We start from the raw sequence: 24927 nt of genomic DNA, 5'->3' as shown, positions 1-24927 counted from the left end.
TGTGTCTCAGTATCACTTTAATTACAGTATTTACACACACCATTTTGTATTCAGAAATAAAATCCACCCAAACTTCCTATCTCTGGAAAGTTCTATTTCCAAACGTCATTGAAATCAGGATCCCTGCTCACCCCTCTGGAAAAGAAAAAAAAACAAAAACAAAAATACAAACGAGAACCTGGGCTACCTACAAAGGAGGCAGGTGGCTTGTGGCGAAGGTCCTCTGGAGATGTGGAAGGGCTCTGACTATGCCGGGGTGTAGAGCAGTGAGGGGGTCGGGGTGGAGGAGGCAGAGACAGAAAGGAGTCTGCTGGGAGACTGAGTCCACAGCTCAACCCAGAAGTCAGGGGGAAGAAGGAGGAAGCCACTGAGATCAAAGGATAAGGTCAGGACCTAGCCTCCGAGCAAGGGGCTTCCTCGGAGGTGTGCAGGTCAAGAGGCTTGGCTCAAAGTTCTGGTCCCATGGTCCCATCCACTCAGACTCACAGGGAGAAACAGGGGCCCAAGATGGGACTCTGTGAGCCCCAGGGAGACAAGCCCTGGGCCACTCCCTCTCTCTCATTTGTCCCCAAAAGTAGCAAGGCATGTGCCATGCACCCCTACCCTGTCCCCCACACACAGACACAAGACGTTTTTCAAAACGTGGAGCCTCGTTCCAGGCTCAGCCAGAAAACAGTGCAGGCTTCTGTATGCAGATGTGGGAGGGAGAAGGTGTGGAGCTCAGGAGAACCTGAGAGCATGAGGGAAGCCAGTGCCTGAATCCACAGTGACTTGGCGTGGGCGTACGGGAGACGGTTTAAGACAACAAGTCTTGCTGGTTATATCATTACAAAGGAGTGGGTACATTGGGTTGCTTTGGTTTCCCTAAAGTAGAGAAGACAGACATGAGGAAGAAACAGGAAAAGGCAAAGCCTCCTGGGACAAAATTGTAGCCCAGAAAAAACCCATGCTTCCCCTGGGAGTTCTTTTAATAAGGCAGAGAGGAGGGAGAGGGAAGAAGCCCAAGTGTGAATGATGCAAGATCTTCACCACCCCCCCACCCCCACCGTAGCTTCTCTGCACTGTGGCATTGCCCCCTCACACTTTTACTCAAAGTAGACCGGATTCTAGGCTTAGCGAGCTGAACGTGGAAAGGGCAGGGGTTACCTCCCGGTCCCCAAGATGGAGAGAAGCCCTCGGCCTGGTGCAGTGCAGGGCTCCAGAAACGGCCTCCGAGGGTGTGTGCAGCAGGAAAGGGTAGAAGGTAAGGGACGGTAGCTCCAGCAGAGAGACAGCCTGTGATCAGACGCAGGGAGGGGCCCCTTCCCCAGATGTTGCCCAGCCTTGCCCCACCCAGCCGAGTCACAATTCCGTATCAGCCACCACGTGTTGTCTTGCTGAATGGCCGTTTCTGGATGTGGCCTGGCCGGTCCCGTTCTCCTGAGCCCCTCGGTTCACACTGGCCTTTCCCTGAGCCTCAGGGGAGGCCCCAGGGCCTGAGCTATAGCCCTGGCCTCCACCGTTCTCCGTGTAATAAGGGTCTTCGCCCTAGACAGTGTATAAATAAAGGAGCATTATCTGGTAAGCAGGGGAGTGAGGCGGTGATGGGGGGAGGGGGCAGGAGAGAGGGGGTGGCAGCTTCATGGGCAGACTCCTTTCTTCCTGAAGAGCGCTCAGGGTTCCAGCTCCTAGAGGAGAAAGGACAGAGGAGAGGCACCACACCGTGCCACCGCCATTCAGTAACCAGCTCCCGCCAGCAACCAGGCAGTCCCCAAGATGGAATAACCCTCCCCCGAGGAGGGAGCAGGCCAGAGGCCAAGAGTCAAACCCCAGCCTTGTCCTCCCTCATCCAGCACACTTCAAGAGTAGCTCTTCCTTCCACGGGTCCCCTTCCTGTGAGCTAGGTGGGACCCATGGGCACTTAATATGCATGCAGATAAGCGTGGCTGATTTAGCAGCCTGTTCTGGTCGTAACCAGCCAAACTATCCCAGGCAAAATCAGAATTAGATGACACGTGCCATCTGCGGCCACAGTCAGTGGGTGGGCTGAGCCCAGTCAGTGCCCCCTTCCTAATCTGCTCCATATTATTCAGCCTCGTCCACCCACATGGTAATGTGCGTGCATGCACGTCCATGCAGATGGGCACAGAAGTAACTTTCCTGGGATTTCTCCTCCCCCCTTCATGACATTTATGGACCTCCCCAGAAGACCACCATATTCCTCATTTTCTTTGCCCTGGACCTCCAGACTGACCAGCCTTTCTCCTGTGGGGCTCCAGCTACGGCGGTTCATCAGGAAATAGCCAGCGGTGCCCAACACAGCCAGCAGGATCCCTGAGGTGACCAGTGCGATCAGGGTCTTGCGGGAATAGCTCTGGTGGCTCCCAACCTCTTGTTCAGCGAAGGCTTGGATCCCCAGCTGGAAGGGAAGACACAGAAAAGACAGACTGTCACTTGTGGGATGTGAGTTCCGGAGCCCACGCTAGACCCAATAGTGGATGAACCCAAGAAGACTTACACCTCAGGAATTTTTCTAAACAGGATTTAAGACTGACATCTCTTAATCAAGCTGCACCATAAAATTTTGGTTCAAGCACAGAAAGGTTAAGACTGTCGGAGAAGGATGGAGAGATAGGAAGGACAAGTCTAGACAAGAGAATTACTTTCTCCCTTACTCGAGTAAATTCCCCTGACCCAGTGTTCCCTCTGAAAATTCCCATCATCTTAGAGGAACTTACCTTTTTCAGGTCAGACTGGTGCTTTTCCAGAAGTTGGAGCTTACTGGAAAGTTCTAGAATTAGAAACAGGGACTGCTGAATCTAGAAGCTGGAAGAGAACCTCCCGCTGTGCCCTTCTTTGATGTTCTAGCTGATGCTCTGATGGCCAGGATGGTCCATCTCAGGAGAGCCTCTCCCAAAGTTAGCTCGGCTCTTCTCTCTACCACCTATGCTCTTTCAGCTTAGATACTAGATTTCTACCCAGGATCCCCTCACTTCAGCCCCGCTCCCTCCCTAGACCCCAGGGCAGATGCACCCTTACCTGTTCTGTTGGCCAAGACCAGCAGCAGGCAGTGAGGCCTCACCTCAGACTGGGCCAGAAGCAAGGAGCACACCCCGGCCCCAGCCTCAGCCTGCTCCTTCTCACACAGGACTTGGGTCAGTTCCTCTTCATTATCCTTCTTAAAATCCTCCTGGGAAGACAGAAAAAAACGGTGAGCGGAAGATGAAATTACTAATGTACACCGAACTGCGTCCAGAGTCTCAGGCAATAATCCTGATTAAAGTCACACTATTACTCTCCAAACAAGAAGGACCTTCCCCCCCCCTAAAATTTTAACTGGAAAAAAAAATCCTGTGAAATATATATGTGCAAAAATACAATAATAGGGGCGCCTGGGTGGCACAGCGGTTAAGCGTCTGCCTTCGGCTCAGGGCGTGATCCCGGCGTTATGGGATCGAGTCCCACATCAGGCTCCTCTGCTGGGAGCCTGCCTTCTTCCTCTCCCACTCCCCCTGCTTGTGTTCCCTCTCTCGCTGGCTGTCTCTGTCTCTGTCGAATAAATAAATAAAATCTTTAAAAAAAAAAAATACAATAATAATAAAAAAAAAACTCCAAAATTTCCCAGTACCAAAACATACATGTATGGGTGTCACAGGTGGCACTGTAAGGGGTCGAGAACGAATTCGGGGAACATTACCTTATTTAAGGATTGCCCGTGCACCCGTATACTATTTCAAATTACATTCAAAAGAAATTGCCAATACCAGAAAATATGAACAGTGTGTTACTGACAAAGAGAAAATCCTTTGTTTCAAGGTTACAATAGCCCCAAATGTTGGAGGAAAAGCCAAGGGAAATGAGGAGTAGAACACAAATCTCTCAGTGACATCCTTGGGCCCTTCCCTCCTGCCCCCCTAAGAGGGCTCACAAAGAGGCTGGCTCAAACTGAAATGGCGTTTTTCTACCATCCCCTCTTTCTCATTAGCGGCAGGGACCCCTGTTTTCCATGAAGTTCACAGATCGCTCCAGATTGCTGGCTGGTCTCTAGGCCCCCTGAAGATACATTCTCATGATTCTTGGACAGTTGAGTCCAGGGACCCAGAATTGGAAACACTGGCTGTGCCCTTCCAACACCCTGTTCTCACACGTCCCAGGATGTGTTCCAGCAGTCTCCAATCAGAGCGCCCCCCCCACACCCCTGCACAGGAAAGGAACCGAAACCAAGACTCTCTCCTCTGTCCGGATGGCAGATGGTGAGGAGGAAATGCCTGAACAGCTCCGACAACTTTCCTGTTCGGGGAAAACTGCTGGGGCGTGTGAGGGGCATCCGAACTGAGCCTCTGTGGAGGAGAAGGCTTCCTGTTTGTGGGGCAGCACCGCTCCTTGGGGCCCTCCCAGCTTGGAAAGCAGCCTGGGTATTTTCCTACTGCTGTGGCCCGTGGCAGGAAAACCCAGGATCCTTTGCTCCTGCACAAGGCAAAGTCAGGACTGGCCTGAGGCCCCAGCTTTCTCCTCTCAGCTGGAATTTAAGGGAGCTGAATAGGAGCTCACTGGGCTCAGATGAGGCCAGAAGAGCAGGGCTAGCTAACCTCCAGGTCACAGAGAGAGGAGTCCAGAGGTAGGCTCAGAAGGCCCTCAAGAGCCCAGGTCACAGAAAAATGAATTCTCTGGCCACTGCTGTTTTTCCCCTGAGAGAAAGGTCTCTGAGGAAGTACTTGGATAGAGGCTCTGTTTCTGGAAAAATCGGGTTCTTGAAAACAGCGTTTGCTGTGGGCAGTCTGGACACCACTGGACATGATCAGCAGTCTCCTTCTCTCGGCCCCTTTCTCTTTGGGGAACCTTATGTTCCTTCCCTGTGAGCACCGCATCCTCCCAAACACCATGCCTTCTGCGTGAGGAGGAGGGAAGTCCCTCCTGGACGTTCCCATGCCTGGACGACTGCAGGCTTCTGGAGTGTCTCTGGTTGAGATCTGTCTCCTTCGTGAGAGAGGCAGAGGGTTAGGGCTCCTGCACAATTTAAACAGGCCACACAAAATGGCGCCTTCCTCAAACTACAGAATCTTAAGAAGCTGCACCTCAACCATAGTCACGTCTTCTGACATTGATGAAGCCCCGATTGTCAGACACTGTATCAAGTGTGGGGGGAGGTGGGAGGGGGGTGGGGGTACCTAAGAACTCCACACAGTCAGAGCTCTCAGTCTGCATGCATGGCAGTGAAAATACATGATGCTTATGTCTCCGACACTGTTCTGAGTGCTTTACACATGTTGATTCATTTAGGCTTTGCATAACCCTTTCAGATGGGTGTTATTATTCTCCCCATTTGACAGATGAAGAAACTGAGGCAAAAAGAGACAGGTGACAAGGTAGTTCCATGGTAGGTACTATGACAAAGTTACTGCTAAAGTGCTACGGACATTCAAAGGAGGGTGAGCACACATCAGGTATGGGGTTCACAGAAACGTGCAAAATAGGTCTTGAAGGATAGGGAGAATGGGTGCTGAAAGGCCTTCAGATGGCGGAGTACCATGGGAAGCCCAAGTGTGTGAGAACTTGCGACCTTCACAACCCTGGCTATAAGAAGAAGGAAGAACACCGCCTTCTCCCTTGGACTCCCCATCCTTCAAGACTGCACTCAAATCCCACCTCCTCCATGAAGCTGGTCTTATCTTCCATAGACTAGACATCGACCGTGCCTCTGCTATTTACTGGATTCTTTGCAAGTCATGCGACTAGTCTGAGCGTGAGGTTCTTCAGCTGAACACTGAGTTGTGACTAAGGAGATGTCGTATGAAGAGCGCCCAGCAAGGTCTGCTGAACCTAACGGGCACTGGACAAATGGCAGCTAGTACTGTTACTATTAACAGTAGCAACAATCTACACCATATCCCCCGGAGTCCACACTTGGAGGTATGATCGTATGCTGCCTGTTACAGTCATTTCACTCTGGCTAGACTGTAAGACTCCTTCGTTGGGGGAGTGGGTGTACGTTATATAATTTCATAATTTTGAACCCAGACGGCACTAAGCATAGCACCAAACAAACAAAAGAATTGTTGTTCAACTTAACGTCCCAACTGGTTTGGCCTCCACACAGGGTCCCTCCACCCTTCGCTTCGTTTCTTGGACTAAATTCAAGGGAATAACCGCGGCCAGCCTCCCACTTTGGAGTCCAGCGGCATCAGTGAATTGTGTTGGGGACCGGAGGCGAGCAGGTGGATCCTGAACAAAGCACAATGCTTCTCCGGCGGCTTGAAATAAACATCCTCCCCCGAGAGAGGCTGTGGGCAGATATCATGGGAGAGTGGGCAGGAGGAAGCCACAGCCTTTGCCATTTTGCTCGTGAGAATCAGATCTGTGAGCTCCTAGCCACATCTGCTCACACATGTTACTCTGCAAAAATGATACCTGCAATAATAAAACCATCTAACCTTTCTTGGGTAGCATCCTCAAACTTTGCAAAGATGCTTAACATGTTGAAGAAGCACGTTGGAACGGGGAAGAGAGGGACAGGTATTTTTCTAAATGAGCCTGAAGGTTTTTCCCAGCGCTGAGATTTTAGAATCACTTCTCATTCGCTCTCTCTCATTTATCTATCTTGGTGTGAGTTTGACTTTGGAGGTAAAACCTTGTTTTCATTTAGAGACTGGAGTGAAGGGCCTGCTACAGGCGCACAACAAGGGGGCAGCTGGCCAAGGCCAAGGAGTTAGGCTGTTTCCAGATCTCAGGCTTTCTCCAGGAGACACACCGTCTTCATCTGTCCTCCATCTGTAAGTTATTTTTTTCTGCATGGAAACTGACCTTTAGTGTTTGGGCAGAGGGCAAGGAAGGTGTGGGCTGGGGGATATGATCTGGGGGTTGGAAGCAGCCTGCCTTAGATGAAGTCAATGTGACAGAATAAGGGTGATGTGCTAGCTGAGTAAATACAACCTCTGCCTAGAAACACATGTGGTTCGAAAGAAAGGTAGTTCTCAAAAACAAATCAGTGGGCAAAGGGCTTGAATAGAGATTTCTCCAAAGAGGATATGCAAATGGCCAATAAGCACATGAAAAGATGTTCCGACATCACCAGTCATCAGGAAATGCCCACCAAAAGCACAATGAGATACCACCTCATGCCCATTGGGATGATTACTATACAAAAAAAAAAAAAAAACAGCACATAACAAATGCAGGTGAGGATGTTGACATATCGGAACCCTCGTGCTCTTTTGGTGGGAATGCAAAACGGTGCAGCTGCTATGGAAAACAGTATGGCGAGTCTTCAAAACTTTAAAAATAGATTTACCATAAAATCCAGCACTGCTACTTCTGGGTATATACCCAAAAGAAATGAAATCAGAGTGTTAAAGAGATATTTGTACTCCCATGTGCATAACAGCATTATTCACCGCGGTAAAAGGCGGAAGCAATCCAAGTGTTGTTGGTGGATGAAGGGACACGCAAAATGTGGTCTATACACACAATGGAATATTATTCAGCCTTGAAAAGGAAGGAAATTCTGACACAGGCTACAAATGGATGAACCTTGAGGACGTTATGCTAAGGGATATAAACCGGTCACAAAAAGATAAAGGCTGTCTGATTTCACTTCTACGAGGTACCCGGAGTAGTCAAAGTCGTAGAGACAGAAAGTAGAAGGGTGGTGGCCAGGGGCTAGGAGGCAGGGGTAACAGGAAGTGGTTTAATGTGCATAGAGTTTCAGCTCTGGATGACGAAGAGTTCCGGAGACTGTACAACAATGTGAATGTCCTTAATACCACTGCACTGTATGTGGACTTCTGAATGGTTAAGAGGACACATTTTGTGTTATGTGTATTTTACCGCCATTAAAAAATTTCTTGGTGGATTCCCCTGGATAAACGGGTATAGCCTAAGAGAATAAAGTAATCTCATATTTTGGAAAGTATTTGGGGAACCATAACCACAAAAAATAAATTACCCTGACACCGCAGCACAGAGAATGAAAGTCTGACTCGGAGTGACAGGTCCTGCTAATGAGGACCTACAATGGGGTAGCAGGTGCTTGAGAAGATTGTGGGGTTGCCTTCCCTCCCCCGGGCTGATAGAGGTGATTTCTGTCTAAAGGGGAAGGAAGGGGAGCAAAAGGAGAGTAGTTGAGAAATAAACGTCTGCAGATACATGGACAGAAGAGAAGCCTGTATGATTCACCTAGTGAGAGCTATCAGGTCAGATACTCAGTAGGTCCCAGCGCACAGTGAGTATCTGAAGAGCTGAGAATAGGCACCCGTATTTCTGTTATGGGAATACACTAGATGCAGGGGCATGCCAACATGACACAAGTACTCAGGGACATGATGTTAGGGGAATTCAAATCCTTCATGCTTCTCAATAGGCTATGAGTAGGGCTTGAGTTTCCCATGGTTAGAACCAGTGCCTTAAGGCCCTCTGACACTAAGAGTGCAAATGCAACCTAAGGAAAATGAGCAGGCAACATGCCACTCACAGCCCTTGGAAGAGACTGATTATCACACGAGCATGCATTAGGACTCAAGGAAAAGGAATCTGAAACACAATACGGAGCTTTGGCTAAAGATTCTGAACAAGGATTGCTGACTGGGGAAAAATTACTTTGGGGAGCTTAGGGGGCACTGCTGCTTGGGGGCTGGGGCAAAGGAGGCCTCAGGAAGAAAGGGGAACCCACAGTGGCAGAGAGGCCAGGGAAACGGTAGCATATGCTACCATAGAGTTGGTTCACCGTGAGGAGTGCAGAAGCCTTCTTCAGGATACCGGAGGATTTGCTATCTTCCCACATCCCTACTCCCAGATCCTCCCCAGACCTCAGAAGGGAGTACAGACCTTCTCAGCTGTGGCACGAACAGATGAGACAGTAAAGACCACAGAGAGAAAGCAATCACAGCACAGTAGGAGGAGTTATTTCTGGAGTAGCAGTAAGTTTCCAGCGCTTGTCTTATACGATGACCCTAGTTAAACGTGAACCTCGAAGAGCAATGGACAGACACTTAGAATGCCATGCAATTAGTTCTAAATCCGTGGTACAAAGAAGCAGCATTTTGACACAGACTAGTGTGATACACAGGAAAATAAGTGCTTAACCAGGATATTACTTTAAAAAAAAAAGTCACTTTTTAAAAGCCATAATTAGCAAAGGGTTTGGCAATTAAAAAAAAAGTAAGTAGAGTTGAAAATCAGTATCAGAAACACAGAGAATTACCTGTACTTTGTATAATCATGTTTAAGTTCATCATTTTGCAAATTGCACTTGTTATCTATTGTGTGAACTTAGGTCTTTGCCATTCCCATTGTTTTTAAAAGTCCTAGGCTAAATAAAGACCTTTTAGGTATAATTTTAAAAGATCTGTGAGTCAGAATGACCCAAATGAAAATCACAGGTAAAACAGGGGTAGTCAGAATGGACAATATAAATAACCGAATGTGTTCCACAGATAACAGTCTACCCAGGTCTTTTCCAATCCATGCAATCACAAACCACATATATGGCTCCCTTAAATGGATTCCCAACTTGTAAGGAAATGTTTTTTCCTACAAGTGAGTAGGAAGAGTCCTGCCATTCCATTCTTTGTTGAGGAAATTGTAACTGTCAGGGAAATTTACTGAAACAAAGCAAGGACGTCTGCTATCACCACGAAAAGTTAAGGCTGTACTGTAGAGTCTTACCAATGCAATTAGAACTGAAACAAGGTGTAACTATTAAAAAGGAGGAGAAAAACAATGTACTGTGGTGGGTAACAGGATAGCTTGCCTAAAAAACAAAAAAGAATCAACTAGAAAGCTCTTGGGAATTAACAAATTAAAGAAAATGGCTAAACCCAAGATAAATTTCAGAACTTAACTTTCTAATATACCAACAATGATCAATTAGAATATTTAATGGGGACCCTATATTACAAATAACTTTAAAAAGTTCATAAAGCCTACAGGAAAAACACCCCTAGCTTTTAGTTTTTAAAAACTAAAAAGACAATATGCCGAACAATACAAAAGAAAACCAGAAAAATACAGAGGGATTTATAGCAGTTCCAATGAAAAATTTACTTTTTTTTTTTAATTTTGGCAAGATGTTTCTAAAGTTTTTCTAAAAGAATAGACAAAAAAAATACATTTTTTTTATAATGTAGTGAGCAAAGACCTGCCTGGCTGGATTTTTAAAGTGCTATAATGTAAAAGTATAAAAAATTTTTAAAAATTTAAAACAGGCAGAAAAAAAAAAAGACAAACTGAACAAATAAAGTATCTCTGAAGAATGTGCCCTGGGACATATAAAAACTTAATAGAAGCTAAAAAACAGCATTCCAACCAACAACAGAGGGGATCGTTCAATAAATAATGTTAGGAAAAACAGTTATATGGAAAATACAGCATTATAGAACAAAGACATTCTATATGGATTAAAGAGTTACATGTCAATAATAATAATAAACAAATTGGTATTTTAGATTACTAGTTTATATTTCACTAAGGATTTTCTTAACATAGGAGCAAACTTAAATCTGACAACGTACATATTAAATGTACTACAGAGGAGGGAAAAAGGAACATTTAAATAAATGTCTTTGCCTCATTTGCCCACCAGATGGGGCCTCTGACTCCCTAAAGGAAAAGCTCAGGGTTGGAAAGTGCCTGGCCAAGGAAGTTCTCCCCACCCCCACCAAAGTCTGGTCCAGTCCAAGATGGCTTAAGGAGGTTCAGAAAGGATTGTGGGAGAAGAGGGAGGAGGAAAGGATGGGGGGAGGTGGAGGGGAGTCTGACTTACACAGCTGGAGGTCTCATTTAGCTCTAGGCAGATACCTTGGGTCAATTTCACTTCTTTGACTTGGGAGCATTTGATTTCTCCCTGTATTAAAACAAAAACAAAGTAAATAAGCCAGTATCTTTGCCTCTCATTCCCCCCCTCCACCTCTTTTCCAGTTTGATTTCTGTGAGGTGCTCTTTTAAAAGTTTTTAGGAAAAAGAAAATTTAAAATGTTAGGGGACAAGGGCTATTCCGTGGTATTACTCCCTTCCTCCGTCTCACTCCCATCCCCATCAGATAATCAAAACTTGGGTTACTAGCCCAGGCTTGCCAGCAAGTAGCTGTTCGCAGTCTTGGTAAACATTAGCTTGGATGGTACAGAAATGGAGGAGGGGAGGAACTTTTCCCACTGGGGCTGTTTTCCCTGCAGTGGATTATACACTTGCAAATAAGGCCATATAAGCAAAGAGATAATGGGGTGGCCAGGCAGAACCTGGTGACACGCCTTTTCCCCCTGGCCTCTAGGACTCTCCAGATTCCTATTCTAGTTCCTTTAAAAACAGAAACCAGGCAGGTTCCTCATGCCTGCCTCCAGGCTCCACACCCTCATATTTTCTACCCTTGCTGCTGAAAGCTGTTGACAGCCACAGACCCCAAGACTGAGCTCACCATCCCTGGTCTGCCCAGTTCTTCACGGCTTCTCTATGCCTGACATACCGTCAAACCCTCTCATATACAGGAAATAGTAGTTGTCCTAAACATTTTTGGAAAAGTCACCCCATTAAATGGAGGATGGTTTCCAAATATGCCCAGAGGGAGATGGTGCCCTGGTCAAAGCGCAGACCGGGAGATACTAGCAAGAACCACAGCGGACCTCCAAGAATCCCCCTTTACTTTCTACTCCCTTGAAATGCAATACCCACGGCATAGCTCAGCTACCTGTCTCCACTCCTCTCTGCCCCTGTCTATCCTTTCCAGCAATATTTCAGCTGCATATTTTCTTCTTAAAAAAATATTATTTATTTATTTATTTAGAGAGACAGAGAGAGAGAGAGCACATGAGAAGGGGGGGCAGAGGGAGAGGGAGAGAGAGAATCTCCTGCAGACTCCTCGCTGAGTGTGGAGCCTAACATGGGGCTCGATCCCACAACCCTAAGGTCATGACCTGAGCTGAAATCAAGAGTTGGACACTTAACTCATGAGCCACCCAGGCGCCCCTAAGCTGCCTATTTTCCTTGCTAATTCTTACGTGACCCAAACTCACTGGTCGGGATGAGGAGAGGTTGAGAGGAAGAGAGGGTTTGCACACCTATGGAGTGAGGGGGCAATCTGCCATTTTTGGTCCAATTCACCCACCTTGATGGTACTTGGGGTAAGAGAAAATGCTGTGGAGTGTTCAGTGGGGGATGTTGTCACAAGGCTGGTGCTGTTGTATGGGGGATCCGAAACATTTCCAGGTAGCAGGCTAGGCTTCAAGGTCATGTCTGAAGTTGCAAAGCTGGTTGGGCTAGAAGTTACTGTGCTAGCTAAAGAAGTCTGTGTCTGGACAGAAGAGTTCATGGTCCCAGGCACTGGGGTGATCTCGGAGGTAGATGTGATATTGACTGTAGTCTCTGAAATAGACCAAAACACGAGCGTGCATGTGCACATGTTTGCATACACACACGCACGCACACACACACACACACACCCCTACACACATCTCAGTTCACCGTTTTGAATTAAAATTATAGAGAATGATATTGGCATGGACTTCAAACCAGAAATGGGAATTTGGGGAGTGAAGAGCTACCTCAGGTCCTAACCCTTACCAAACTCATTTCGAGCCAGCTGTTGGAACTATAGCTATAATTGAGCATGTTATTAGGGGCGCCTTCAGGATTCTGACCCTGAACTGGACTCTGGTCTACCTTAAAGAAGTCGAAAAGCGGTTTGAACCCGAAGAGATCAGAGATTTCTAGGGAGTCCTCATCTGATCCTTATTTTATCACTAATCTGAACTCAGCATGAGAGCAGGGTACAAGGAGAACGAGTCGTCAGGCTCAGCTGCCAAAGCTACCTGAGAAAGCTGTCACTATACGAGAATCATCAGGAACTTACTTCAGGGTCCCCAAAGCATCTTGAACAGACCATATTTCGTGGGGCTTGTATGTTTCCATCTGTGGGGGAAAGCAGGCCTGGGGGGGGGTCTGCAGATATCCTAATGCTTTACCCAACACCAGCAGCATCCCTCTGGGGCCTGAGACAAGCACTCTTTACCTGAGCTGGCTGCTGCGGTCCCATTGCTCTCCTGAGAGACAAGGTACGGGGTGGTACTTCCAAGAGGACTCAGCGTGATGGCTTCCTGGTTGGATGCATTTGCAGAAACAGCTGATGTCGTTGCTTGGGTGATGGGCTCTGTGGTAGCAACTGTCGTGACTTCCACATCTGTGAACCCAGAGGCTATAAAGAAACAAGGGGGACAAGTGAGAACCTAAATCATCCTGGAGTCTCATGACATCATGACATCAAGAATATCCTTCTGGACAGGTGACTAATTTCTCACTACTAGATTTTCCCTAAGAAAATAAGGAAGGAAAAGCTTGTATGCACCAAGTGTCTAATACAGTGCTATTTCTAGGAGGAAAAAGTTGCAAGCGACTAAATGAATCACAATAGGATAAATGCTATATGCACTTCACACACCATAATCATTACACATAAAAAATTGTAAAATAAAAAACTAACGCCACATGAAAATACAAGGCAATGTTCGTAACATGTGAAGTAAAATGTTAAAATATCAAATTATATCTGAATAAATATCACAAAGAACTAAAATATGGGGGAAGAAGTACCTTTATTTCCTTTGTAATGTGTCTTCCTCTCTTCTGTCACTCTCCATCCACTAAAATAATATACTCTTGGGATAATCACCTTTTCTCTGCAGCCCCTTTAAAAATCTTCTCTCTGTCCAAGGCTCCCTTCAAACCCCCTTCATTCTTTCCCTCATGCAAACCCATCCTCCTTGTCTTTTGTTGAGAAATTCAGTAAGCTCCCCCCCACCCCAAGATTTCTTTCAAAAAGCTCTGACCTAGGAATCCAGCGGATGGACTAGAGAACATAAGGCCTAGTTTCTCATCAAATGTAGTGGGAAGAAAGCTTAGTTCCGGCTCTGCCAATAACTGTATAGTTTAATGCGTGTACATACGTGTCTGTGTGTGTCTCAGTTTACCAGTCTCTAAAGTGAGGGCCTTTCCTTACATGGATTGTTGGGAAAATTAATGACAAATATTAAATTGGTATAGTATAATGTTCCTGGATTTAATTATTCTCTGAAGATCTTCATGAGGGTCCTTGCCCTTCCATGTTTCCTGGGGTACCCACCAGTGCCATCCTCATACCCAGGAAGGAGAAGCTTCCTGATTGCACCCTGAACGTTAGAGTCTATATTCTCTTCCTCCTCTTACTCTGCCCTGCCCCAAACTGTGAGGAGTTCATGGGGCCAACAGCGATGTACCCTCTCTTCTAGGTCATACAGTGGGGACCAGAACTCCTAGAACTTCTTGCTCAAATGGCTCTTTGCTCACTTGAGGATCTTTATGGGGCCCTTTGTCCCAGTCCATCCTTCTGAGGGTGAACTGCAGCCCCAGGGTGGGCACCCCCAAGGCGCAAGGATGGCCAAGAGGTGGCTGCTTCAGGGAGAAGGGTTACACTGAAGCACGTGAGTGGTGCGTGCCTTGCACGCATGCAAGATCCCCAACGATGTGTGCCAGAGTTGTGGGTAAGAAGGGAAGGGGGATGGGCTGGGGTCAAAGGCCATCTCTTCCTGCTCAGTCATACTGTGGCCCTGAGTCTAGAGACCCACAGGGTCCCAAATTCAAACTTGGTCTTCCGGATGGCCCTGAAGGTATGTTTTTCAAGGTAAGAGGATAGAGGACATTTCATTTATAAGTTAATAGGCCTGATTGATAACTTTGAAGTGCTTAGACATATGACTGAGGGCCTCTATTCTATTCTTGACTTGGTCTTAAACATTAGGATGGACTTGGTACCCAGAGGTCAGCACCCACCAGTACCACCCTTAAGGAAAGACCCCTGAGGATCCCAGGCCACCCTAAAGCTCCTCTCTAAATTTTCCTGATTGAGATATAAGTCTGTATCTTTTGGGTTTCCAGGTAAATAGCAATGTAGAATGACACCTCTTCTTTCCCTCGGCATCAAGAGGGAAGTTAGGCTTTTGTTTCATTGCAATTAACTTGGGACCAAGAATGCTGCCCTTAAAAGTTGTGACAAGTCTCACTCTCCCACATCTGCCCCCCCCCCACAGTTGCAAGTAGATTGGTATAAATGGTGAGGACAATAATCATATTTTAATATTCTGTGCAGGGGAGTAGGAGGAAGAAGTGATATTACTATCTCCGTTTTAGAGATAAGAAGCTGAATCACCAAGGTCTTGGCCAAGAGGGGAGGCCATAGTTTATGCGGGGCAGGGAGCAGTGGGGCCACTGAGATTTAGCGGACACTTGAGTGGAAGGAGCAAGAGGGTCAGGGAGTCTAAACTGCCACAGATCAGGATGCATCCTCCACCCTTCTGGAGAGAAAAGCCTGGGCTCCTATCTGGGTTAGGTAGAGGGGGGCTTCTCAAAACAAAATAGATGGGGAAGCAGATACAGTCTTCCTCTGCCCTCAGATAGGACCCGCTTAGCAATCTGCCCCTGAAGTATCAACCCACTGAAGGGGGCAGGTGGTGGGAACATATGGACACTGAACCGAAGAATCATCTTCCCCGGGTACCACTCCAAGGCACCATGGAACTCTCCCTTGACATCATCCTTCCTTTCCACCCTTTCCTCTTCTTCCTTCCAACACATCAATTCCTGGGAATCCTATCTGGCTCAGCCTGGCCCAGCCCTTTTCTCTTTCCAAAGAAAGCTGGGCCTGACTGAGGTGATGTCATGCTTTTGAACCCGCTCCCCCAGGGCCTCCTTCACCCAGACAAACAGTTTTGAACTTTTCCAGATGTGAGCAGAGACCTGCTGCGAGTTCTGAGGACAGAGGTGCCTGTGCCAGATGAGTGAAGCAACTCTGGACCTAGGCCAGCTACTGACCAGCTAGGGCCGGGCTCCCGGCGGCCACAGCCTCCTCTCGCCCACCACCTGGCCAAACACTGAGCAACAGGTAGCAGGATCCATCTGCAAAGAGAATGAAAGCCCCACCTCAGACTCACGTCCCTGAGCCTGAAGTGGGCAGGGATGCCCCCTGAGCGCTTGGAGAAACAGGTCAGAGAGGGAGGCCAGAGAGGCAAGGCTCAGTGACAGGAGACGTGTGAGTTGGTGTAGAGTGAGGGAACATGGCGGTAGGGCCCTGAAAGCCAATCCAACCAAGGGGCTGCAGCAGAGGGACGGGCAGGGAGCGAGTCCAGTGCTTTTCCAGCTTCTAGGGCTCCCTTTCTAGAGCCCCCATGAGGAGACTGCATCTTGCAGGAATAATATTTATATGAATTGAGACTGACCACAGGTCTCTGTTCATCCTATCTTCCCACACATGTCCATGGCATTAAACCATCAAATGCTAACCTTTCTTTATCTGAGCTTCTGTTCTCCCAACTCTGTCAAGGGAGTAATAGCAGCTTACCAGTTAGATTCTAGGAGACAGTCAGTGAAACCTGCATTCCATTCCATTCTAGACCAGAGCCTTCCAGACAAATAGCCTTTATCCCCAACCCGACAGAGCATTTTAAAATTTAAAATCAAACAAATTAAAATCAAACAAAAGTGCAATTTAAAATCAAACAAAAGGCTATCTTCTGCTATTTACTTCCCATTCTACCTTTATTTTTATTTTTTAAAGATTTTATTTATTTATTTGACAGACAGAGAGACAGCCAGCGAGAGAGTGAACACAAGCAGAGGGAGTGGGGGAGGAAGAAGCAGGCTCCCAGCGGAAGAGCCCAACGTGGGGCTCAATCCCAGAACTCCGGGATCACGCCCTGAGCCGAAGGCAGACACTTAACGACTGAGCCACCCAGGCGCCCCTTCCCATTCTACCTTTATTAACTGTGTCTCCCTAAGTACCTGATTTGACTCTAGATATCCTATTTGATCTCAACTCATGAACTTGGGGCAAAGGGAGGAGACAAGGTATCAGGAAGTTAACAAAATGAGGATACCCCCAAAATGGCCAAATAGAGGTCACAAAAGTCACGTAGTAAAAGTAATGCATTTAACTTACAAGTACTTATTCAGAGGCAATTATTCTTGTTGTCCACATAGTTCTAACAAGCTTGGTTATCTGATATCCTAGCTAAAGCTAGAAATTAGAGACTCTTAGAAGCGAACAATAAGGAGAAACAACCGCTTAAAAAAGAAGAAACAGAGATAAATGAAAAACAGACGTGAGTAGTAAAACCCACACCACTCTGGAACCATTTATGGTAGGAGTAAATACATACATACACCTTAATAAGCATTAACAAAGTCACTGAGTTGCACCATAACCAAATTATTTTCCTGATCCAACTGAGTCATGAAAGTTAAAGTCCTTATTTTGAGGAGAACACTAAGGAAGCAGGGGCATAAGGTAATGCATTATTTTTTTAAAGATTTTTATTTATTTATTCGACAGAGATAGAGACAGCCATCGAGAGAGGGAACACAAGCAGGGGGAGTGGGAGAGGAAGAAGCAGGCTCCTAGTGGAAGAGCCTGAAGTGGGACTCAATCCCATAACGCCGGAATCACGCCCTGAGCCGAAGGCAGACGCTTAACCGCTGCGCCACCCAGGTGCCCCAAGGTAATGCATTTTTAAGAGGTTTCTACTCACAATTAGTAAAATGGAGAATCTTTGCATCTTGAAAGAAGGTGCCCAACTCCTCCGATCCAGAAAGCTCTGTTACCTAACTAGCTAAATTCCCATGCTTTAGGAGACTATACTGGGTCTTGTTTTTTTTTGTGTGTTTTTTTTTTAAGATTTTATTTATTTGTTTTAGAGAGAGAGCGCACGCACAGAAGAAGGAGAAGCAGACTCTCCACTGAGCAGGGAGCCCCATGACGTTGGGGTTCGATCCCAGGACCCCAAGATCACGACCTGAGCCGAAGGCAGATGCTTCATCGACTGAGCCATCCAGGTGCCCTTTGGTCTTGCTTTCCAAAGACCCTCTTAGGTTTAGTGGGGTTTTTGCTGGTGTTTCCTGATCTCCTGGCCAGCCAGCCCCATCCCACCCTTTTGTTCCAACCCTGGGGTTTGTGGGAGGAATTCTTGTGTGGCTCAGCCCACGGGGGGACAGTACTGGGAAGAAACAGCCTGCCGCCTCCGCTGGGAACCCCCAGCCTGTGTTTCTGAGAAGACAGTGAAGCCTCCGCACGAAGAGTGTGGGCTCTGCAGTCAGACCATGTCCAGAGGCTTCTCTACCCTGTTCTCGCTGTCAGGGCTGGGGCGGAGGCTTCCTCCACTCTCTAGACCTTACCTGGGAAATGGGAATAAACACTGCCCTACCTCCTAGTTGTTCTGAGTGGTGGAGGAGATAAGGGGCTCAAAGCAGTTAGCCCAGCTGGTAAACACTCAAGAAATAGCAGATATCTTTAGTCCAGGGCCCCTTTCCTTCTGCTTCTGAGAGGCCTCCAGACACATCTCTCCGCCACTTATCTGGCACAAAATCATATATGCTGTTTCCTGAGTATAGGTCTTGTTGCCTCAGTTACATTATAAATTTCTTTAGCGTTGGAAGCGTCTCTTGGACACGTTCGTTTTGCTCAGGGCGAGAAGCAGGGCCGTGTGAGCTGGGAAGCAGCCCTCGGAGTGCGTGGCCCGTGGTAGGCCTATTATGCCCACCGCCTCTTCGGAGAGCCGCCCCATTCAGTCCTGTAGTTTAAGAGGGAATTTATCAAATGAGGGAGCGACCAGGGGAGGAGAACCAGAACTAGGAGAGTTCTAGAAACTGAGTCTCTTATGCTTGAGGGCCTGAAGCTATTTCATCTAGATCGGGGGTTGGGGAACAGCTGGTGGACCCAATCCGCCCACCAGCTGTTTGTTGTATGGCCAGTGAGCTAAGAAGGGCTTTTGCATGTTTCAAGTGTTGTAAAGTAAAACAGAGTAGAATTTGCATCAGAGACAACATATGGCCTCCAGAGTCTGCAATATTCACTATGTGGCTCTTGACAGAAAAAGTTTGCCAACCTCTGATCCAGAAAAAAAGAATTTGGGGAGGGAGAATAAATAACTTTATTCAAGACTTGTTTCGCTTACTTACTCACTCTTATTTTTTGTCATAAGCACCAGTGATGTGCAAAAGACCCTGCTCAGTGCTTTGGGGAGCCCAGAGTGAGAGAAGTCTCCTTCCTGTGGTGTGGTGTGGGTGTCATCCAATTTAAATAAATCCCTGTCCTCAAGGAGTTTATAATCTAGTGGGCCCAGACAGCTCGGTAAGGCTTGTCAGGAAGAAAGATCAGATTCATTCTGTGGTACATCCAAGAATAGAATTAGATTAGAAGTTACTGAAGATTGGGGCGCCTGGGGGCTCAGGCGGTTAAATGTCTGCCTTCAGCTCAGGTCATGATCCTGATCCCACATCGGGCTCCCTGTTCTGCAGGGAGTCTGCTTCTCCCTCTCCCTCTGCTCCTCCCCCTGTTTGTGCTCTCTCTCTGTCTCTCAAATAAATAAATAAAATCTTTAAAAAAAAAAGAATTTACTGAAGATTAACCGATTCTAATTAAGAACAGAATTTGAAGTTAATGACTAGAAGATACAAGAAAGCTAACTTCATTGTAATACAAAGAAAAGCTGAAAATAATGTGTTTTGGTTTTGTGTGTGTGTGTGTGTGTGTGTTTTTAATGGAATGAACTACCTGGGAAGTGGTAAGCCCCCGTCTTTCCCGGGAGCACTCAGGAAGCGTCCTCGTTACCGGGTCTCACTGAGACCAGGCATCTTGGACTAGCACGCAGGGCTGGCCTGTTGCCTTCCTAGGGTTCCTGTGAACCTAAGCTGTGACCTGAGCATAAACCCAGCATCTGTGGCTCCCCGTGAACTGGGACTCCCCTTTAATATGCAGATAGCTGGGCTTGGCCCCCATCCACTTACCCTGGAACCCCAGGCTCCTGAGCTTTCTCTGGGGGCCCAATATTTCTCCCAGTGCCCTCTCCTTCATTCTCCTCATTGCCACTGACTCCTTTTTTGCAGCTCTGCGCCTCCCTGTCCTCAGGTTACTGCCGTTCTCCTTCAGCTTCACCGGGGGCCAGCCAAGCACCCCGTGCTTTCTTCCAGAGAACACTAAGACCGGGTGAGTGTGTGTTTATCAAAGGTTTGAGAGCACGGCGCCAGATCACAGCCCAGGCCAGAAGAGACAATGGTGTAACTTAGACATCACTGTGCGAAGCATCCCTGCCACACCGTAAGACGTTTCTCCTCCGGGGGTCTTTTCCACCCTCCAGGCACCTCCCCTCCTCTCTCTCTCCTCCTTCTGGCCTCTGGATTCCCACAGCCTGTGTCTCTTGGGCCCATCAAATACCAAGTTCCACTTTATTTTTATCATGCTCAGCAATTCAACCTCCTGTCGGCCCCTGCACATCCAAGGCCTGTTTTTTTTCACATACAGAGTGGTTAAGGCATTTTCTTTAACAATGGAACTGGCCATCTAGAGATGCCGCTCGGCTACAGGGTATCGGTTATGGGTTCTTGGAGTCTTTCCCCCCCAAATCAGGAAGAAGCCGACTTCCCAATTAAGCCAAAAGGCCTTTTCCTTTGCATCCAAAGAGAAGTGATTGGTGGGGGTGGGAGGGGCAGAGAACAGGTGCTATGAAGTACCCCTCGGTCCACCCTATTCGTGCGCACCTCTCTTCCCCAGGATGCATGCATCTTTCTCCTTAGGGAAGTCAGGAGCCGTGGGGACGAAAAATCATAATCTGTTTTTATTTTTCAGCTGAGAAGGGAAGAGAATGTTCTCATTTCAAAAGTCAAAATCCAGAAAAATAGGAAATTCTGCCCTGGCAACTCCAAGCATTTTCTTCTGGAGGGTGGTGTTTTTGTTCTTTTTCCATACCTTCACATTTTCAGTTCTCCACGCTCTGGGCCCTTTAGTGAGATCAGGCAAAGTCAAGGCGAGAGGGAGGCCAGGCACCCTCGGCAGGGCTGAGTAACCGGCCAACCCTGAAAGTGAGCCCAGGCCCTCCTGCCTGGGCTCTGAAGGAAATCAGGCAGTGCGGCCGCACGAAGTGGAATTTGTGCCTCTTTTTTAAATTTGTTTTTGTAAGACTCTGTGCCCAAGTTTATCTGCTGCAGTTTGGCACTCCTTGCCCTGAGCTTTTGGAGACAAAGACTCAGAGAAGGAAGGAGGTGAGGACAAGTGAGCAAGAAGGCCCAGGAGGTGGAGCCAAAGGGATAAGAACAAAGATGCCCAGGCGTGTTTTCTCAAACAGGAATGCCGCTGAAGACTCGCATTGCAAAGGTGTTGCCAGCTGGACGGGGACCCCTGGGGGCCACTGAATTAGTCAGAGGTCCCCAAGCCTGCTCCTCCTCGGCTGCCATGTGGCAGAGAGTCAAAGGGTGGAGTCCTCTCTCCTCTGGAAAATATCTGATAAAATTCTTTTCCCTTTTCTTTTTTCCCCTCTTACATGTAGCCCCAGACAGGATATGGGTGTGGGGTCAGCATGCACGAAGGACCCAAAGGAAGAAGAGGAATGTGAAGGGGCGGGACTGGGGGGGGCGTGTCCTTATGATGAGAGGGAAGATAGGCCACGGAGGTCTTGGAGGGAACAGATACCCTGAGCCTGACAAATGGGGTTTCCTAATAATCTGAAAGGCTTCTCTTCCCAGGTGGTGACATGGCAGTGCTCCCTGGTGGCCTCTCAGCTCCCGCTCTGACTCTGGTCACCACCCAGAGCAGTCCCATCTGCAGCGAGAAGAGTCTACTTTTGGTTGGCTGCTGTGCTCATCCTTATGCCAACTTCTCACGGGACAGAAAGACCTTCCCAGGACAAAGCTCTCTGTCAGGCTACATGACATGAAAACCACAGAACCTCCAGTGCCCTAAATTTTTCAGTAATGGCACGGAATTCCTGCAACGTTCATCTGTTAGCATTTCAAGATACAGTCACTCGCTTATTTATCCCACGATGTATACCAGGACAGAAAACGACTCCTAGCATTAAAACAATAAACAAACCCTAGAAAGTTCTCAGGGAAGACCTAAAGCTCCAAATTGGCCCAAGTCGTCCGGCAAGATGGAGAATAGGGATCCATGCCCCAGCTGTCACCCCCCAAAGCTGAGACAGTGGAATTCTCAGCATATCTGGCCCAGATTTTGCAGGAGTTCATTTGCTCCCCCAACCTCCTGCTGCAGTCCAAGGCGAGACTGAAACTGGCCAGCTGAGGAAATAAGAAAAGGGTGGGCCTCACTCGGCGCGGGACCAGGTCATCACAAGCTGTGTAGCCAAAGGAGAGTGGAACATCTGATCAGCTGTTCATCAACTCCCCCGTTAGGAGGATGCCGTCTAGCACCCAGGAGAGTTCCCTGGTCTAGGGCTTCAACAGCTCAGTGACCGCTTTTTCCCTGCCCCAGAGGGCAGGTCCACGGCTGCTGAACTGGTCAACCCAGAGACTATCTTAGAGCTTTCTCAAGCTCAGAGTCTCTCTCCAGCTGGGTGGGTGCAAACGGAGGACAGCAGAGGACCATGAGAGCAAAGGGGCCTAGCTGGCAGGCCCAGATCTCTCTGTGGGGCCACGGTGGGTGGCCTTGAGTATGGAGTAAGAGTAGGGAGTTGGGAGCCCTAGAGAGGGCTGGAAGAGGAATCTTGAGCAAAAGCGAGAACAATGAACAATGTTTAAAACCTTCTAAACGCAGTGTGATGAGATGGAGAATGCTATCCCCAAATGAAAGCAATTAAGAATAAATATTTACGGAGCATCTATTATTTCTCCACCAAAGTGAGAGCAAGATCTTAAGGAGTAGGGACAGGTGTGGGTGAGTGGAGGGGCATCCACTAGCCCGCTAACCTATTCACTAGTTTTAGAACTTGGAGGAGGAAAGGGAGGAAAGCCCCCAAATGTAACAAGTCTCAGTTGGTGCCAGGGTGGGGGGTTGCGATGGGGAGAGGGCGGCAGGGCACAGAACAAACCGCATCTACTGCCACCTTCTCTCCAGCGGACTGGGTGTGGGCGTGGGACGCGGGAGCTGTAATTTAGCTTCCCAATCTTAAATGCAAAGGAGTTTTTCACGGACTGTTCCTCATTCCACACTCCCCTGGTCACCTAACTCAGCTGACTCCTGGGCCTTCTGGGCGTCGGAGCTGGGGCCTCGTCCCAGGCTGGCCTCGCTCCCATTCCTTAAAGGTCCAATTCGAGCTTGCCCCGTCCCGGTGGTCGGCGGGCGCCTGCGCTGTGTCCCCAGCAGCCGCTCAGGCCTGGGCTTTCGGAATCAGCTCCCAGGGGCAAAACTTTCCTGCTTCTCTCCTCCCCTCTCCCATTTCTGGCTCAGACTCCGCGCTCCGCACCTCTGGCCACGCGAACAGACTGGCCTCTTCGAAGTGCTTTACTTTAGGGACAACTCCAAGGAGGCGCACGCTCTGACTCCGGGACGACCGGGGCGCGCCGCCCGGTTGACACCTGGGCTGGCTGACCCTGGCGGCGGGGGTCGCCCGCGCTTCCCTTCCCGTCCACCCGCCGCTTCCCAGGTGACGCGCCGGTCCCAGCGGGGAGCGGTTCCGAAGGCCCCCGTGCCACTGGAGCCCGCAGCCGCCGTGGGCGTGGGGCGTGGGTGGGGCCGGGGTCCCTTTCCTCGGAGCCCCCGGGGCTCTGCGCGCTCCGCCGCGGGAGAGCGCGGACCCTCCCCGCCCGCCCGGATGCGCGCGGCCGGTACTCACGCAGCAGACTGAGCAGGCAGAGCGCGGTCCAGCCCCGCGGCATCCCGCGCCCCGCGCGCGCGCCCCTGCCGACCAGCATCCTTCCCGCGCCGCTCCGGAGAGATGCGCTCAGCCCGAGACGCGCTCGGCCCGCGGGACGCGCTGCCCCCGCCCTCCGCCCGGGAGCGGGGTGGGCGAGCTGGCTTTTTCCCCTCCCCTCCCTCTTTATTCCTGGCAAGGCCGGCCCCTCTCCTTGGCCGCCACTACCGTGAGCTTCCCTGCTCAGTCCCACAGGCGGAGGACGTTAGCAGGGGCCGGGGTTGCCGCCGTGGAGGCCAAAAAAGGTGGAGGTTTGTGCGGGCCCCAGGCGACTTGTTCAACTTTATATAGAGGCCCCGTCTTACTCCTTCAAGCTCGACTTCCACTTAACTTTTAACCCCTTTGTGTCAGCCTGGCCGGTGGCCGGGGCAAGTTTCCTCGGAGTTCTCTGTGTGTGTGTTCTTTCCTTTTTGTTTTGCTTTATTTTTGACTTTAAGCCGAGGACAATCTTGCCGAAGGATTCCACTGTGAGGACCTGAGTTTACAAGTGTGGGCATTTTGCCAATCAGGTAAAACTCAGCACATGTCCAATCGGATGCGTTTCGTGACAGTCACACCAAAGACTGTGCTGCATGGTAATGAAGCATAGAGTGAGCAGGGCACATAAATGACTGTAATTATTCATTTTACCCGTCCAAACCATGCTTGTCGGTTTTCTTTTCACTTCTTCCCCCTGCAGGAGCTATTTGTGTTAATTTGGAGGGTTTTTCCTGTGACCGTCCCTAATTTGCCACATAGTTTGAGCCCGTCACCATCATCATAGAGACAAAGGACTCTCCGGGCACCTAGGCAGCTCTTTCTGCCCGCATCCCCTCTCCAGCTCTGGGTCTGTGACTCTACAGCTGTTATCTTGCTCTTTCATCAGGAAAAGGACTTCCTCAGGACCCCACCCTCTATTCCCTGACTGATCCTGGAGCTCCCTATTACTCACTAGTTGTTCTAGAGGTTGGGAAACTGAACCGCAGAATCTCTGAGCTGGGCTATCAGCCTAGTCACAGATTGGTTTGGATGGGGGAGGCAGAGGCTGGAGGAGAGAGGGGCCCGCAGACTCAGATGATGGCACCAGGGAGGGGATAAGTTGATAAGGCGCGGTCTGGGAACGTACTCTGAGGTCCTGAATGGAATCACAGGGTTACGAATACCCAGTCTGCTGTCTTCCATGATGTGGGCGCCACACAGCCAGAGTAGGGAGGAAGGAAGGTCAGACCAGCTCCCTCTGATCTTTCCTGATACACTTGTCAGCAGACTCCCTAGCATCATGAAAGTAGACTTATCTTTATGGTCCTTCTCTGTGATCTGCTAT

At 48.7% G+C, this 24927-nt stretch overlaps 1 protein-coding gene across 2 annotated transcripts; it reads right to left on the bottom strand.

The window, feature by feature from the left end:
* Nucleotides 1-23848, bottom strand: CD34 (CD34 molecule). Of its 2 annotated transcripts, none has more exons than XM_040636388.1 (8): nucleotides 23547-23846; nucleotides 12974-13156; nucleotides 12071-12327; nucleotides 10736-10816; nucleotides 3019-3169; nucleotides 2718-2770; nucleotides 2234-2398; nucleotides 1-1527 (listed from the first exon to the last, which is right to left on the bottom strand). In XM_040636388.1, exons 1-8 carry the CDS (start codon nucleotides 23623-23625, stop codon nucleotides 1342-1344), a joined length of 1155 nt encoding a protein of 384 aa, XP_040492322.1. In that variant the 5' UTR covers nucleotides 23626-23846; the 3' UTR covers nucleotides 1-1341. The 2 variants fall into 2 exon arrangements, with proteins under 2 accessions (XP_040492322.1, XP_040492323.1); XM_040636389.1 differs by lacking the exon at nucleotides 1-1527 and adding an exon at nucleotides 1545-1667 and having other exon boundaries at nucleotides 23547-23848.
* Nucleotides 23849-24927: the final 1079 nt, after the last annotated feature.

The sequence above is a fragment of the Ursus maritimus genome, unplaced genomic scaffold (genome assembly GCF_017311325.1).
Source record: "Ursus maritimus isolate PB19 unplaced genomic scaffold, ASM1731132v1 scaffold_2, whole genome shotgun sequence".
Lineage (NCBI taxonomy): Eukaryota > Metazoa > Chordata > Mammalia > Carnivora > Ursidae > Ursus > Ursus maritimus.
The sequence above is the reverse complement of the archived record's forward strand: the minus strand, read 5'-3'. Positions and strand labels throughout refer to the sequence as shown.